Source organism: Phyllobates terribilis, unplaced genomic scaffold (assembly GCF_046119375.1).
Source record: "Phyllobates terribilis strain yellow unplaced genomic scaffold, ASM4611937v1 Scaffold_7__3_contigs__length_470593459, whole genome shotgun sequence".
NCBI classification, from domain to species: domain Eukaryota; kingdom Metazoa; phylum Chordata; class Amphibia; order Anura; family Dendrobatidae; genus Phyllobates; species Phyllobates terribilis.
The window spans coordinates 252488090-252504127 of record NW_027362767.1 but is presented as its reverse complement, the minus strand read 5'-3'; the positions used below and the strand labels follow the sequence as shown (position 1 = coordinate 252504127).

At 47.2% G+C, this 16038-nt stretch overlaps 1 protein-coding gene and 1 long non-coding RNA gene across 7 annotated transcripts in view; one reads left to right on the top strand and one right to left on the bottom strand.

Annotated features, from left to right (window-relative positions):
- Positions 1-16038, bottom strand: part of LOC141154402 (uncharacterized) — a 699373-nt gene that overhangs the window by 180476 nt on the left and 502859 nt on the right. The window lies entirely within an intron of this gene.
- The window catches only part of LOC141154401 (uncharacterized), a 240062-nt gene that overhangs the window by 10662 nt on the left and 213362 nt on the right, over positions 1-16038 (top strand). For 2 of the 5 annotated variants that reach the window (XM_073640280.1, XM_073640279.1), the window contains exon 2: positions 4238-4329. The exons of the other annotated variants lie outside the window; for them this stretch is intronic. In XM_073640280.1, coding sequence (XP_073496381.1) covers positions 4303-4329 — 27 coding nt within the window. In that variant the 5' untranslated portion in view covers positions 4238-4302. The remainder of the gene's footprint in view (positions 1-4237; positions 4330-16038) is intronic. 5 annotated transcript variants of the gene reach the window in all.

Below are 16038 nucleotides of genomic sequence, written 5' to 3'. Positions count from 1 at the left end.
GGTGCTCGGATGATTTCGGGCCCATGGCCTGAAGATAAAGTCGAAGAAGTGTCATATATTCAAAAAAGAAATCGAGTACCTGGGCCACAAGTTGTCTCAGGATGGAATCTTGCCTTCCCAAGCTAAAGTAGCTGCGATACAACAATGGCCAGCACCTAGAACCCTAAGGGAGTTAAAGGCCTTCCTCGGATTGACGGGGTACTACCGGCGGTTCATCAAAGACTATGCGAAAATAGTGGGCTCTCTGCACGAACTGCTGAGAGGGACTGTTGGGGGACCAAGGAACCAGGGCATACCCTGGAACAGAAACAGGAGGAGGCCTTCCAGACACTGAAAGACGCCCTAACATCAGCCCCCATCTTAGCCTATGCAGATTTCGAACGGCCGATTCTCTTATACACAGATGGCAGTCTTCATGGACTAGGAGCAGTCCTTTCACAGATTCAAGACGGGCATGAGAGAGTCATCGCCTACGCCAATAGGTCCTTAGGGATATGGAGCGGAACCCCCACAACTACAGCTCCTTCCGGTTAGAACTCCTCATCCTAGTATGGGCCATGATGGAGAAATTCGCAGAGTACCTAATGGGAGCCAAGAACCAAGTGCGAACAGATAACCTGTTGGCCCATCTGGACACTGCCAAGCTGGGGGCCCTGGAGCAGAGTTGGGTTGCCCATCTCACAAAATTTGACTTCTCGATTCGCTACCGCTCTGCCACGGAGAATACCAATGTTAATGGATTGTCAACAGTAACCTTTGAGACTCCAGGAGAAGATCGTGATGAGCACCTAGAAGAAGAGGAGATCCCAGATTTCTGCAAATTCATACCCATCACAGTAGCGGCACAGTCAGGTGGGGAGGCTCGACCCCTACCCAAGTCACTGGGAAGAACTAACGGAGAATGGGGTCAAGTCCAAGATGAAGATGCAGGGTTGAAGCAAGTGAAAAGCTGGGTAGCCCAGGGAAAATGGCCTGACAAGGAAGAAAGAGCTGCCCTAGATCCCAAAACGAAGTCGGTAATACGACAGTGGGATAGATTGGAAGTTCGAGAAGCCATTCTATACCGCAAGTGGCAACAGCTTGCTGACTTAGAAGCAAGGTGGCAAGTAATAGTCCCTGGAAGAGTGGCACGAGAAATGGCCAAAGAAGCTCATGAGTTTGGAGCTCACTTTGGACCGGGGAAGACCTATAAGTGGCTGCTGCATTACGTATATTGCCCCCGCCTGGAGGAGACGGTCGAAGAAGCTTGCCGACAGTGCCGAATGTGTGACTTCACGAAAGAGAACGAACAGAACAGAGGGTACCCATGCAGACCAGAGAACCACTTGAAGTCTTGATGATAGATTACCTCCTTGTGGGACAATCGATTAGATGCCCGCAGTACTGCCTGGTCATGACCGACCACTTCTCCAAGTTTGCAGTGGTCACCCCGACTCGGGACCAGACGGCTGAGTCTGCTGCACGAGAAGTCTGTCAGGATTTCATCCGGGTCTATGGGTGTCCAAAGTGGATTCATTCATACCAAGGAACGTGCTTTCAGGGTAAAGTAATGGAGGAACTGTACCGACTGTATGGCATCGAAAGGTCCCGGACAACTCCATATCACCCTCAAGGGAATGGGGCCTGTGAGCACTTTAACCAGACTCTGCTTCAAATGTTGAGGACATTAGAAGAAGACAAGACACTTTGGCCTAATTAGGTACCTGAACTAGTCTGGACCTATAACAATCAGGTTCACATCACCACGCGTTATACCCGATACATGCTACTGTTTGGTAGAGCTGGCCGAAAAATCATTGAGATAGAATCTGGAATAGCCAGAAGATCTGGTTGAATGATCTACCACCCCCTGGGTGAAAGAGCATCGGCGACTACTTCAGACAATCCGCCGGCTAGCAGGCCAGCGGTTACAAGAGAAGACGCATAACAGCCTACCGCCAATTCGGGATGTCCTGCTCCAGCCTGGAGACAGAGTGCTGGTGCGTGAAAAACGCTAAAAGTGGAAGCTGAGCGGATGTTGGGAGGTGCAACCATACAAAGTGATCAAGAGAGTGTATCCCAACACTCCAGTGTACGAAGTGCAAGCTGAAAATGAGGAGTCTGGTCCGAAAACTATACACAGGAATATGTTATGGCCATGCCGCTCTGAAGATCCTACATCTGTCCCAAGAGTTACTCCTCCTGTTCCTTCATCAAGACCAGTTTTCCCGGACAGTGACTGTGTTGAAGACTGGTGGACCGTTCCTGAGTCCGCAGAAGGTCCCCAGTCCATGGGAGTTGACATTCCCGACACGGATGCGTTGCCAGCTCGTGGAGGGGAGGGACCCAAGACTCCAGCCAAACCTTCAGCTGAAGAGGACAGTCCTACGGCGGCTGTGCCCATGGAGGACAGTCAGGATCTCCGGAGATCCAGTAGGCCTAATGCAGGGGTTCCACCAGACAGGTACAATGCTGATTAGTTATTTGGTACTCATATGTATTGTGATGAGAGTGGTTCCGGTTATGTATACCGCTGCATAGAACCTTTATTCCTTTCATGATTATACAGTGAAGGCCGAGGACGGCCGTCTTTAAGTGGGGAGCCATGTAGGGGGTCAGCCCTACTGGACATTGATTGACACTACAGCTTTAAGAGACCATGCTTCCCTCTGGGTTTTCTGATTTTGGATTAGTCGCCTCCCCCTCCCTCTCGGGCATCTTGGTGTGTGCTGAGAGAAGGAGATGAACCAGGAAGCAGTGAGACCTTGAGTGTCTGTGTGTCTGTCTGAGGGAACAGAGAGATTCTTGCCGGTTTCCTGATAAGGAAAGACTATTAAAAAGAAACTGTTAATCTATGGAAAGATAAGAGTACGGACTTTGACAGTGTTGGCAACAAATCTTTCTAAAGAGTAGAGAAATTCATCCCTTTTTGAAGAGCGGTTTCCCTGAAGACTGGTCACCTGAGGTAACAGACGACACAGAGTGCCAGCCATTTCTCAACAGTGAAAGTGAAGCAAGATTAGCCTGCCTGCAGAGGGAAGAGATCCAATATACAGGAGAAAGGACTCAAGTGAATTTATTCAGCTCGGTTACACCAGGAACAAGCGGCGGCCGCCATCTGCATCTGATCTGCGCAATTGTGAGTGATTCACCAGTGGTGAACTGTGTTAGGGTTTAGTGTAGCTTTTTTTGGCTAGTACGCTGTAGCAGCGTGGCCCATTTAGCGGAAAGCCAGATAGAGAATTAGGTTAGAGTACTTTGTGAAACTTGATGTGTACTGTTTGTATTGAGCTTTCATTGCCATAGTTGGAGCATAGTTTTGTGCCTCACTTCAGCTATATCTTCCTATATACATGTTATTAATATTATCTTTGTAAATAATGTAATTCTCATTTCCCGGCATATAAACCCTTTGTACATAATAAAGCCAGAGTTTGTTTCTGCCTCCTAATCTGCTATGCCGTACTTGTGCCTTGCGGTGTTCTTTGGACACCGCTACAAAGGAGTCAGTATACAGTGTGGGGGATACTATGCAGAGTGGGGTCATTATACTGTGCATAGGAGAGCAACATACTGTGTAGAGGGGAGCTGTACAGGGGGAGACTCAAGACATTATTAAATGTTAAGTGGGCACTTATTGTTAGGCTGTGTGCCCATGATGCGTTTTTCAAGCGTTTTTGCTGCGGAATTTCCGCAGCGGAAACGCTTTTAAAACGCTTGGTAATCCATGCCCCATAGTCACCAATGAAAATCTGCATGTTCTGTGCATATGCTGCAGATTTTTCCGCAGTAGATTTGCTGTGCGGAAAAATCCGCAGCATGTCCATTATTTGTGCGTTTCCGCATGCGGATTTGACTACTCAATGCATTTGAAAAACGCATGCAAAAACTCGTGTAAAATCCGCAAGCATTTTTACTGCCAAGGACATGCAGAAACGCTGCGGAAATTTTATGCTTCAATTCTGCATCGTGGGCACATACCCTTATATAGGCATTCAGGTTATTGTGACTGTCAAAGCAGCACACAGAGGACATTATTACTTTCTACAGGGCAAAATGTGGGCACTGTTTTTCAGAGCACTTGCACAGGGCATTAATATATTCTAGCGGTTTGTTTTATCATCTAGAGGGCACACAGTACCACACAGTAGGTGCAGTAATAGTGACATCAGCAGGATAAGGGGTTTATGCAAGTTGGAAATAGATGAGGACAGTGCTGGAAATGTGAGAAGTCATATGTTTGTTGTAATCTCTGTAGACGAGTCACGGCTGGAAGAAGTTGTCATGTCTGTCTGGGCCAGATGGAAAAGACTGGAAAAATGAATGACTCCACCAGAAAGAACATCAGCTGTAAGTTACTATCTGTAACTGTATTATAATCTCTTACATGTTCCTCGGGACTGGTATCTACCACTATATGGTCACCATATGGTAGTAATATCAGTGTTAGTCTTTGTATAGAGATTTTTTTTTAGTAACAGTGCGATCATCTGCTGAGGTAATCCTTCATCCACCATAGTTGTTATCAGGGTTGCGCCACCATAGTTGTAATCAGGGTTGCGCCACCATAGTTGTAATCAGGGTTACCTCGTTATGGCCCACTCAGAAGTTTTGCCAACCCCCCCCCTTCCCCGAACCAAACCCCTAGCTACATCTCTGAGTGTGAGCTATTACAATATAAAATGTTTTTTTGACCTGAATGGGTAATATTGTAAAAAAAACAAACAAACCATGAAACCCCAAAATTTCACTTTTTATTTTGTCACACCACCACCAACAAAAAATGCAATTAAAAGCGATCAACATGTCAAAATGTATTATGTACCTTAATAAAATCTGCCGCTTAATGTGCAAAAAAAAAAGCCCTCACACAGCCCCATCGACAGAAAAACTAAAAAGTTATAAGACTCGGAAAATCGTGAGACAAGCCCAAACTGATTTTTTTAAACCACTGAAATACTTTAAAAAAACAAAACCTTCAGCAAGTTTGGCATCACCGTAATCGTACAGACCTGGAGAATCATGATACCAAGTAATTTTTACTGTACTATTAATGCCATAAAATGATGGTTGAATTTTGTACGTTTCTCAGTACATTATACGGTAACATTTATTATTTCAATGATAAACTACAACCCACAAAAAACAAGCCCTCATATGACTATGTCAACAAATAAATAAAATAAAAAAGTTATGACTCTTTGGAAAAAGGGAGGAAAAACACAGCAAAAAAACATATGCAAATTGCCTCTTCAGGGAAAAAGAGGACTTGTACTCTATAGCGCCACCTATTGGAAGCAGCAATCCTACAAGTCACAATCAACTCTTTAACGAGCCTTGCAATATGACTTAGGATAAAAGCCAAATGAGAATCTCAATTTGCAGACACGGTGTTTCCGGCTGTTGTCCCTCGTCAGTGCAAAGTATGAGAACTGATTTGGCTAGGTGAGAGGCTCTGGACTGAGGAATAAGGGGTAACGTTTCTCCTTATGGAGAGTGACACACCAGCTCTGGCGTGCCAATGTAAGGAGGCTTATTCGACATGCAATGCTCCTCTGGGAAATGTAATATGCAAATTGCCTCTTCAGAGAAAATGAGGACTAGTACTCTATAGTGCCACCTATTAGAAGCAGCAATCCTACAAGTCACAATCAACCCTTTAACGAGTCGTGCAATATGAGCAAAAAAACAAAAATTAACTTTGTCCTTAAGGGGTTCAAGAACGCAGATATTCAGGGGTTCTCGCTCAACCTAGTGTCAAAATGAGGTACTATACGATGAAACCTACACTTTATGGCCATGTTCCCATGTAGGGTACACACTGCATTATAATTCCGCTGCATTGTTTTTGTATCAGAAAATCTGCTGTCTTTATAAGATTTTGAGCAAAGTGGATGTGACTTCATGAACACCCATGCCCACTGTGGGTTTAAAGGCTCTGTTGAACTGTGTGTTTTTGGTGCATTTTTTGCTATAAGTTCCAAAAGATATGCAATTGCATATTAAGCGCATATTTCCTAATTTCTATAATGAAAAATGCATTGAAAAGAAACCTGCAAAACACAGTAATCAGAGTAGATGTTGTTGCTTGTTTTGAGGGAGTCCAACCTCTTGAGTTACCATTGACCCAAGTCATTCAAGAGTTAAAAATAAGGACAAACCTAAAAATGGAAGAAAGAAAAAGGAGACCCCTCCCAGCACTTCTCTGAGGTGGGGTCTACAGATGGACAGGAAAAACACTAAAAATGGAGAAGAATGGAAAGGTGGGAGGGAGGGAGGGAGGGAGGGGGCTTTAAACTTTTCGGTGTTAAGGCAATCTTAGGTGTGCTGTCATGCGACAGGGGAAAAAGACTTTCTGGGCACAGCTAGATAACCCAATGGATTGTCAGCGTTGCAGAAGATTCACTGTGGAGATGTCTTTTGTAATAAAAGATCCTTTTTTTTTTTTTAATTTCCAGTGATGCGTTTCATGGAGTAGTTCCCCTTCGTCAGACTCTTTATGTACAAAAGGAACTACTCCCTGAAATATGTCACTGGAAATTTAAATAAAGGAGAGAGTTTTAGTACAAAAGGCGTCTCCACATTGACTGTTCTGCAATTCTGACGATCCATTTGGTTATACTGCAGAGCCGAAAATATGTATTTTCTCCAAAGCCATAATTTTCTTCAAGCACTCTATAGGCATCTCTGTCACTACTAATCTCTGACAAGGGATCCTAGACTTGGACACCAGGCAGCACCACTCCTTACCTATATGTGATGTATATGAGATCTAACTACCTGAAAAAGGTGAGTGACCATGTGTTGACCCGGGTAGGGTAGATGACGCGCCCCTGGGCCTGTGCTGAGTAGCGTTGCGCACGCGGGGGCCTACCCGGAGCCGGATCTGAGAGGGGTAGTAGTTTCGTGGCGGTGACCCGGTCCGTGCCCAGGGAGTCAAACTGAGCGGCAGTATTTAGCAGTAGATGTTAGAATGTTCGACTACGCCACCCGTTGAATGCGGTCATGAGACCGCCGCTGCAGGGCAGACCGCTGAGGCCGGTGATACGGTTGTGCAGCGGGGATGGTATATGTTATGTTCTGCTACCAGAGCTAAGGAAAGAGAGGAGATCAGTCCCTACGATAGAACTCAGCTTAATCCCTACGATGTAACAGGGGACCTGATCCTGCGATCAGACCTGCTAAAGTCCTAAGCTAGTCTGTACGGAGACCTATAGATGTGGGGAAGGAATCCCTACAAGTACTAAGGACTGGGAGGAATATGGGACACCTCCTAACAGAAATAGTAGCAGACAGACGAACAAACAAAATATATAGAACATAGAGGTCAGTAGACCAAGCAAACTAACAGAGCAAGACACAGAGCACAGGCTAGCTAGAAAGTAGATATACAATGAAGTCCAGCAAAGCCAGAAGGGCGGAGCAGGCTTAAATAGGCCAAAAAGGTCATGTGACCAGCAAAGGAAAAAAAAAACTAAGAGCAAGGTTCTAACAGTACCCCCCCTTCTAAGAGGATCCTCCGGATCCCCTAGGACCAGGCTTATCAGGAAATCTCCTGTGAAACGCTCTGATAAGTCTGGACGCGGAAACATCATCCGACCTCACCCAAGAGTTATCCTCGGGTCCGAAACCTTTCCAGGCCACTAGATACTGCAAACTACCTCTATACAGTCTAGAGTTAAGGATGCGAGAAATTTCATATTCCCCGTCCTCCACCACCGGAGGAACAGAGGCAGAGGCGTCACAATCCGATACAACAGCTTTTTTCAACAGAGAGACATGAAATACCGGATTAATTCTCCAGGAGGTAGGAACCTCCAACCTAACAGCAGATTGGTTGACAACCTGAAGCACCTTAAAGGGCCCTTCAAACTTGGGACCCAATTTCTTAGAAGGAATCCTCAACCGCAGATTCCTAGAGGACAACCAAACCATGTCACCAACAGCGAACAAAACCTCCTGTCGTTTCCTATCAAAGTAGTCCTTAGATTTTCTGTTGGCCTCCTGAAGATTACCACGCACATCCGTCCAAACTCTCTCCAAATCACCGGAAAAATTCTCCTCCTCAGGCACGGCAGATCCCAACTTGGAGAACGACCCAAACGACGGATGTCTCCCAGAACAACAAAAAAAAGGCGAACAACCAGCAGAAGAAGATGTATGATTGTTCAGAGCAAATTCAGCAAGTGGCAGAAACTCAGACCACCCCTCTTGATTGTCTGTCACAAAACAACGCAAGAACTGCTCAACATCCTGGTTTTTCCTTTCTGTCTGGCCATTAGATTCAGGATGATATCCGGACGAGAACGATAAATGAACTCCCAACCTGTCACAAAAGGCACGCCAAAAACGAGCCACGAACTGAGGACCCCTATCAGAAACAATGTCAGTAGGAACGCCATGAAGTCTGACAATTTCCTTGACAAAGGCCTTAGCGAGAGTTTTAGCGCAGGGCAGTTTGACAAAGGGAACCAAGTGACACATCTTGCTAAAACGGTCCACGACCACCCAGATGACAGTAAAACCCTCAGAGGGGGGAAGGTCAGTTATAAAGTCCATAGCCAAATGTGTCCAAGGAGCACTGGGAACCTCCAAAGGACAAAGCAACCCCGCAGCAGGAGTATGTGAGGACTTAGATCTAGCACATATAGTACATTGACGCACCCACTTAATGACTTCCTTCTGCCATCCAGGCCACCAAAAACTGCGACCCACCAGTCTCTTGGTCTCAGAGATTCCGGGATGACCTGCCAACCGAGATTCGTGACACTCAACAAACAAATCTCTCCTAAAGGTCCCAGGCACACACAACCTCCCATGAGGAGTGTTAGAAGGGGCATTCTCCTGTGCTTTAAGAATCTCATTTTCCAAAACGGAGTCCAAAGCAGCTATCACAACACCTTCTTGTAAAATGTTCTCCTCTTTCTCAGCACCGACTATGGGAGAAAAACTGCGAGACAAGGCATCCGCCTTAACATTCTTAGTACCAGGGATGTAAGTAACGGAGAAATTAAACCGCGAGAAAAACAGTGCCCACCTAGCCTGACGGGCATTCAGGCGCTTGGCAGCATCAAGATATATCAGATTTTTATGATCCGTAAGAACCTGAACGGGAAATTCCGCACCTTCCAAGAAGTGGCGCCAGTGTTCAAATGCGAGTTTAATAGCCAATAATTCCCGATTACCAATATCGTAATTCAGTTCAGTCTCCGAAAATTTTTTTGAAAAAAAGGCACAGGGATGTAATCCATCCCCGTTATCCTGAGACAATACTGCGCCAACCCCCACAGAGGAAGCATCAACCTCAACCAAAAACGGCCTAGTAACATCAGGCTGCATAAGGATGGGAGCAGAGGTGAACCTCTCCTTGAGATACACAAAAGCTTCAATGGCCTCAGAAGACCACTGAACAGCATCAGCACCTTTCCTGGTGAGATCAGTCAGAGGTTTGACAATACTAGAAAATTTTTTTATGAATTTTCTGTAGTAATTGGCGAAACCCAAAAACCTCTGTATCGATTTCAACCCAATAGGCCTAGGCCATTCCTGCACAGCCTGAACCTTAACCAGATCCATCTCAAAACCTTTGCTGGAGATAATGTAGCCCAAAAAACTAATTCTCTGTACAGCGAACTCACATTTCTCCAGTTTAGCAAAAAGCGAATTGTCCATTAATAACTGTAATACCTCACGCACGCTCCGCCAATGAGACTCCAGATCCGGCGAATAAATCAAAATGTCATCCAAATACACAACCACATTTTTGCCGATCAAAGGTCTAAGGATGTCATTAATCAGATTCTGAAAAAATGCAGGAGCATTAGTAAGACCAAAAGGCATAACAAGATTCTCAAAATGACCCACAGGAGTGTTAAAAGCAGTCTTCCATTCGTCACCCTCCTTCATGCGCAACAGATTGTATGCCCCCTTAAGGTCAATTTTAGAGAACCACTTGGCCCCCATTAACTGGTTAAACAGATCAGGAATCAATGGCAGTGGGTAAGGATTGCGTACAGTAATTTTGTTAATCTCACGAAAATCCAGACAAGGACGTAAACCGCCGTCCTTTTTTTTTACAAAAAAAATCCAACCGCCACAGGAGACTTAGAGGGCCTAATGTGACCGGCGGCCAAACTTGTCTGTATGTATTCCTCCAAAGCCTTCCTCTCAGGAATAGTAAGGTTAAATAAACGACTTTTAGGAAGAGTCGCTCCAGGGACAAATTCAATAGAACAATCATAGTCTCTATGGGGAGGCAAAACCTGCGATTCCTTCTCAGAAAAAACTCTCCAAAAATCCTGAATAGGAACAGGCAATTCTCCCCTATCCAAAGCTGCAATACGCCCGTTACAACACTTGTTATAACATTTATGGCTCCAGGATTTAATTTCACTGGTAGACCAATCCAGTACAGGATTGTGAAATTTTAACCAGGGCAATCCCAATATTACTGGAGAAGGCAAGTTATTCAAAACTACCAAATCCAATTTCTCATGGTGAACACCATTAATAGTGAGAGGAAATTCACAGACCTTGAGAGTAATATTCTTCAAAGGGGAACCATCCACAGAAACCACAGCAATGGGGGATGATAAAGGTTCAGGTTTTAAATTGAGTCTTTCCACGAATCCCCCATCAATTACATTCAGAGTAGACCCGCAATCAACAAATACCCGAAATTCCATTAATTTTTTCTGAGCAATCGTGGAAGCAGCTAAAAATATACCCTTGGAATTTAAACAGGCAATACGGGCGTGACTGACCATTTTTTTTTCTTTCTTCATACGAAGCTCACAGCCTTTAATCAAATGACCAGATTTTCCGCAATAGAAACACAAGCCTTCAGAAAATCGAAGGTCTTTTTCTTGAGAGCGAGGTGTCACCGATCCAATCTCCATCGGTTCACCACTGTTAGTACACACATTCTCATAACCAGAAACTGACATAGCAGAGGATTTGCTCTCATTAACCCTTGCACGCAGTCTTCTATCCACCCGTATAGCTAATTGCATAGCCTGTTGCAAATCTTCAGGTGTAGGATAAGCAATTAGCAGGTCTTTAACCCTTTCACTGAGCCCAGCAAGAAATAGACTTTTCAGAGCAGAATCGTTCCACCCTGTTTGAGTAGACCAACGACGGAAATGAGTACAATATTTTTCCACATTACCTGATCCTTGTTTTAAACGTCTCAACTCAGTCTCAGCTGATGCGACACGGTCAGGATCATCATATAATAGTCCCAAAGCAGAAAAAAAACTATCCACTGATCTGAAGCATGTATCACTAGGTTGCAAAGAAAAGGCCCACTCCTGAGGCTCTTTGCGCAAAAGTGACATTATGAACCCTACGCGCTGGGATTCATCCCCAGAGGACTTAGGTCTCAAACGAAAATACAATAAGCAAGCATTTTTAAATGAAAAAAATTCTCGGTGTTCACCAAAAAATAAATCCGGCAAACATACCTTAGGCTCCAAGAAATGTGCTCCAGGACAGTTACTCACGTGCTGACGGAGCTCGGCCACCTCCAGAGAGAGTCCCTGCAGGCGATGAACCAAATCCTGAACCGACACCATGATGGAACAGAAAAATCTTTCCTTAGAGAATTTGCAGGCTGGACTTACTGTTATGTTCTGCTACCAGAGCTAAGGAAAGAGAGGAGATCAGTCCCTACGATAGAACTCAGCTTAATCCCTACGATGTATCAGGGGACCTGATCCTGCGATCAGACCTGCTAAAGTCCTAAGCTAGTCTGTACGGAGACCTATAGATGTGGGGAAGGAATCCCTACAAGTACTAAGGACTGGGAGGAATATGGGACACCTCCTAACAGAAATAGTAGCAGACAGACGAACAAACAAAATATATAGAACATAGAGGTCAGTAGACCAAGCAAACTAACAGAGCAAGACACAGAGCACAGGCTAGCTAGAAAGTAGATATACAATGAAGTCCATCAAAGCCAGGAGGGCGGAGCAGGCTTAAATAGGCCAACAAGGTCATGTGACCAGCAAAGGAAAAAAAAACTAAGAGCAAGGTTCTAACAGTATAACCCCCAACGGGAGGGGTATGGCCTCAGGGCAGCGGGCATGGATGATGAAACACTCAGAGACGGTGCGGTGTAGTTCAGGGTCTTTACTGGTGGCAAAGGTAGACCCTCCCGGAGTACTGGCTAGCGATCGGGGCCTGGTCAGTCCGTGAGCAGATGGAATCTCCCCTGGCCAGGTGGAGTTGTAGGCCTCCCCAACTAATCGTACTCTTCTGGCTACCTTGCTAGAGGCTGATAAAAGTAGCCCACGTCCCTGAGTGGACCGTGTGGTGCTCACCCATATGGCCGGTGACTCGGGGCCTTTTGGTAGCTTCCGCTCCACGTCGCGGTGCTGGTCCCTTGCGTGTGACCGTGCCTTCGGGTTTCTTGGCCAGAGGACCTGAAATCCCCTGCCGGGCGGTTTCTGCTGCTGGGTAAGGATTAGTCCCCACAGCCTCGGACTCCGGGTCCGGTAAGAATTCTTCAATCAGGGCGAGCTCTACAGCTTCCAGCCCTGACCTCTTTTAGCACTGCTCCCACTGAGCTCCTGATCTTTCTTTCCTATAGCTGCTCCACTACAGACCAGACTGTGTCTCTGTCTGTGTTCTCTGCTCTTTCTCTACTCACTAACCCTGCCTCAGCCCCAGCTTTATATAGGGGAAGTTCTTCCCCTCCCAGGACTGGGCAGGAGGTGTGGCATGCATAGGATGTCTGACCAGGAAACCTCCCACCTGCTCACAGACGTAATATTGCTATCACTGTGGAAACCAGACCCCTGGGGTGCCACATTCCCCCCTAGTGAAATTTAGTACTCCGGGACTAAACATATTTTTGTAAAACATAACAAGTAAAAACAGAAACAGTACAATAAAGAAACACACATTAGGATGGTCACGGCATGTCCGCAACCGGGTGCAGTCTTTGAAGAAAACAAAGGTGTCCATTTCACCAAGAGACCGGGAGCCGTAACCAGGTAGGGGTCTGCCCTACCCCGAGTCTTTAACAGTCTTAGTCCTTTCCTGGGTTACGCTCCAACATATGTACAAAGGATTCCGGATAATCCCTAAACGACACCTATAGAATAACTAAAAATACACAATTATTTACAAGTAACAGAAAACAGGTAAATACAAATAAACAGTCTAAACACTTAGATCCTCCAACGTACGGGCAACTGGCCTCTAGTGGCTCTAGTGGACCTACGGAGCTGACTGACTGGTCCTGAGCTACCAGGTGTAGGAGCTGTCAAAGGTAAACTGGGCAGCTGTCTACGGGCTCTTTGGCTCACTAGGGGTATGGCAGGCTCACTATAAGCAGAGGGTTGATCCTCCTGGTCTGCTTGTGTGGGGTCTTCTGCCTCCTGGACCGGCTGCTCTTCCAGCTCTACCTGTTTCTCCGTAGGCACTTGGGATGCTGGTTGGAGGAAGGTGAGGACGGGTACCACAACTGCGCCATTGACTTGAGTCCAAGACCGAGGGAAGTCTCCGAGCACAGTACTAACCATATCTTCCCTTTCCTCTGCGGGTCGAGGGTCTTCTTGTTCTTCTTCAGGGTCCCGTAGCTGTTCGGGACACTTCTTCAGGTGATCTCGGGAGACAATGGCTGTGGTTTCTCCTCCGTCCTTACTGATTATGCAGACTTTCGGGTTCTCATGGCTTGAGGGCAGTACGGTGTACGGGTCCTTCTCCCACTGGTCGTCCAACTTGTGGAGGCGTCTCTTCCTCTTCAAGACCTGCTCTCCAGGTACCAGGGGAACAGCGGGAGCATACTGGTTGTAAGTCTTCTCCTGTCTTTCTCTAGCTTGACAGAGACTTGGCTCCACGCTCTCCTGTACTTTCCGGTACTGCTGCTGCCTTTCTGTGTCCCAGTCTGCTTCTGGTGAAGTGTCCTCGGGTGTCAGGACTCCCATCTCCAGATCAACAGGAAGCTTACCAGGTCTTGCTCTCATTAGGTAAGCCGGGGTACAGTTGGTAGAACCTACCGGGATGTGGTTGTATAGGTCCACCAGATCAGGCAGTTTCTCAGGCCACAGACTGCGTTCCTCCAGGGGCAATGTTTTCAGAAGATCTATCACCACCTGGTTCATTTTCTCGCAGAGCCCATTGGTTTGCGGATAATAGGGTGTTGTTCTTATCTTCCGGCAGCCATACAGAGTACAGAACTCCTGGAAGACTTCCGCTTCAAAGGCAGGTCCCTGGTCCGTCAGCACCTGCTCCGGGTATCCGTGTGGACGGCAGAAGTGCTGCTGGAAGGCTCTAGCTGCTGTTTGAGCCGTTAAGTCCTTGACCGGGACCACCACCAGGAACCGGGAGTAATGATCTACGATTGTGAGGGCGTAGACATACCCAGATCTGCTTGGAGCCAGTTTCACATGGTCCAGGGCTACCAGTTCCAGTGGCTGTCGGGTGATGATGGGCTGCAAGGGAGTCTTCTGGCTGGCACGGTCCTTCCTTCTTAGGTGGCACGGTCCACAGTCTCTGCACCACCTCTCGATGGTTCCCCTCATGCCTACCCAGTGGAACCGCCCGCGTAGCAGGAACTCCAGCTTCTTCCATCCGAAGTGCCCAGCTCCGTCGTGGTATGCCTCCAGTACCATAGCCGCGTCTCTTCTTGGCACCACTACTTGCCAGATCAGTTCATGCGTCCGGGAGTTAACCATTCTGCGGCACAACTTCCCCTTGTAAAGGAACAGTCGACTCTTCTCAGCCCACAGTTGCTTGGTCTCCTCCGGAGCGTCTGGGTCAAGGCGGGCATCTGGCTGAGTCAGCATCTCCTTCACCAGTCGGACGGCGGGGTCACTATCTTGCGTTTCCGCCCAGTTGTAATGAGGTAAGGGGTTGAACGTAGCAGATTGCTTACCCCTTACACGGTGGGAATACTGGATAGTCCCATGCCGGTGGAACGCGGGAAGTTCAACCTCCTCCAGTTCCTCTGGATCTTCCCCCACGTCCGGTAGGTTTGGCATTCTGGACAAGGCATCCGCGTTGGTATTGGAGCGTCCTGCCCGGTATTTAATTGTGAACTCAAAGTTGGACAGGCGGGCCATCCATCTCTGCTCCAGGGCACCGAGTCTTGCTGTGTCCAGGTGTGTCAACGGGTTGTTATCCGTGTACACGGTGAACCGGGAAGAGGCGAGGTAGTGCTTAAAGCGTTCGGTGACTGCCCACACCACTGCCAGGAACTCTAGCTTGAATGAGCTGTAATTCTCAGGGTTTCTTTCGGTGGGTCGCAGATTTCGGCTGGCGTAAGCAATTACCCGTTCTTTCCCCTGCTGGATCTGGGACAGTATGGCTCCTAGCCCGATGTTACTTGCGTCGGTGTAGAGGATAAAGGGCTGGCTGTAATCCGGGTACGCCAGGATTTCATCCCCCGTGAGGGCCATCTTCAGCTGGCGGAAGGACTCTTCTTCCAGCTTCTCCCATCTGAAGGGTGGCTTCTGGTTCTTGGCCTTCCTGGACTGGCCTATCAGGAGGTCCTGCATAGGAGCTGCCTTTTTGGTGAAACCGGGAATGAATCTTCGGTAGTAGCCTACCAACCCGAGGAACTGCCGCACTTCCTTTACGCTGGAGGGGCTTGGCCATTCCTTAATTGCGGTGATCTTATCAGGGTCGGGAGCCACTCCGTCAGCACTCACCACGTGTCCCAGGTACTGCACCTTTGGTTTCAGGAGGTGACACTTGGAGGGTTTCACCTTTAGGCCGTAGTTTGCCAGGGCTTCGAACACTTCTGCCAGGTGTTTCAGGTGGTCCTCGTAGGTCTTGGAGTAGACGATGACATCGTCCAGGTATAACAGGACCGTCTCGAAGTTTCGGTGTCCCAGACAGCATTCCACCTTCCGAACGGCATGCAGGTAAACTCGCTAAGTCCCATCGGGGTGGTGAATGCGGTCTTCTCCCGGTCCGCCTCTGCTACAGGAACCTGCCAGTACCCGCTAGTGAGATCCAAAGTAGAGAAGAAGTTAGCGGATTTTAAAGCAGCCAAAGACTCCTCTATCCTTGGTAAGGGGTACGCATCTTTGTGTGTGATACGGTTGA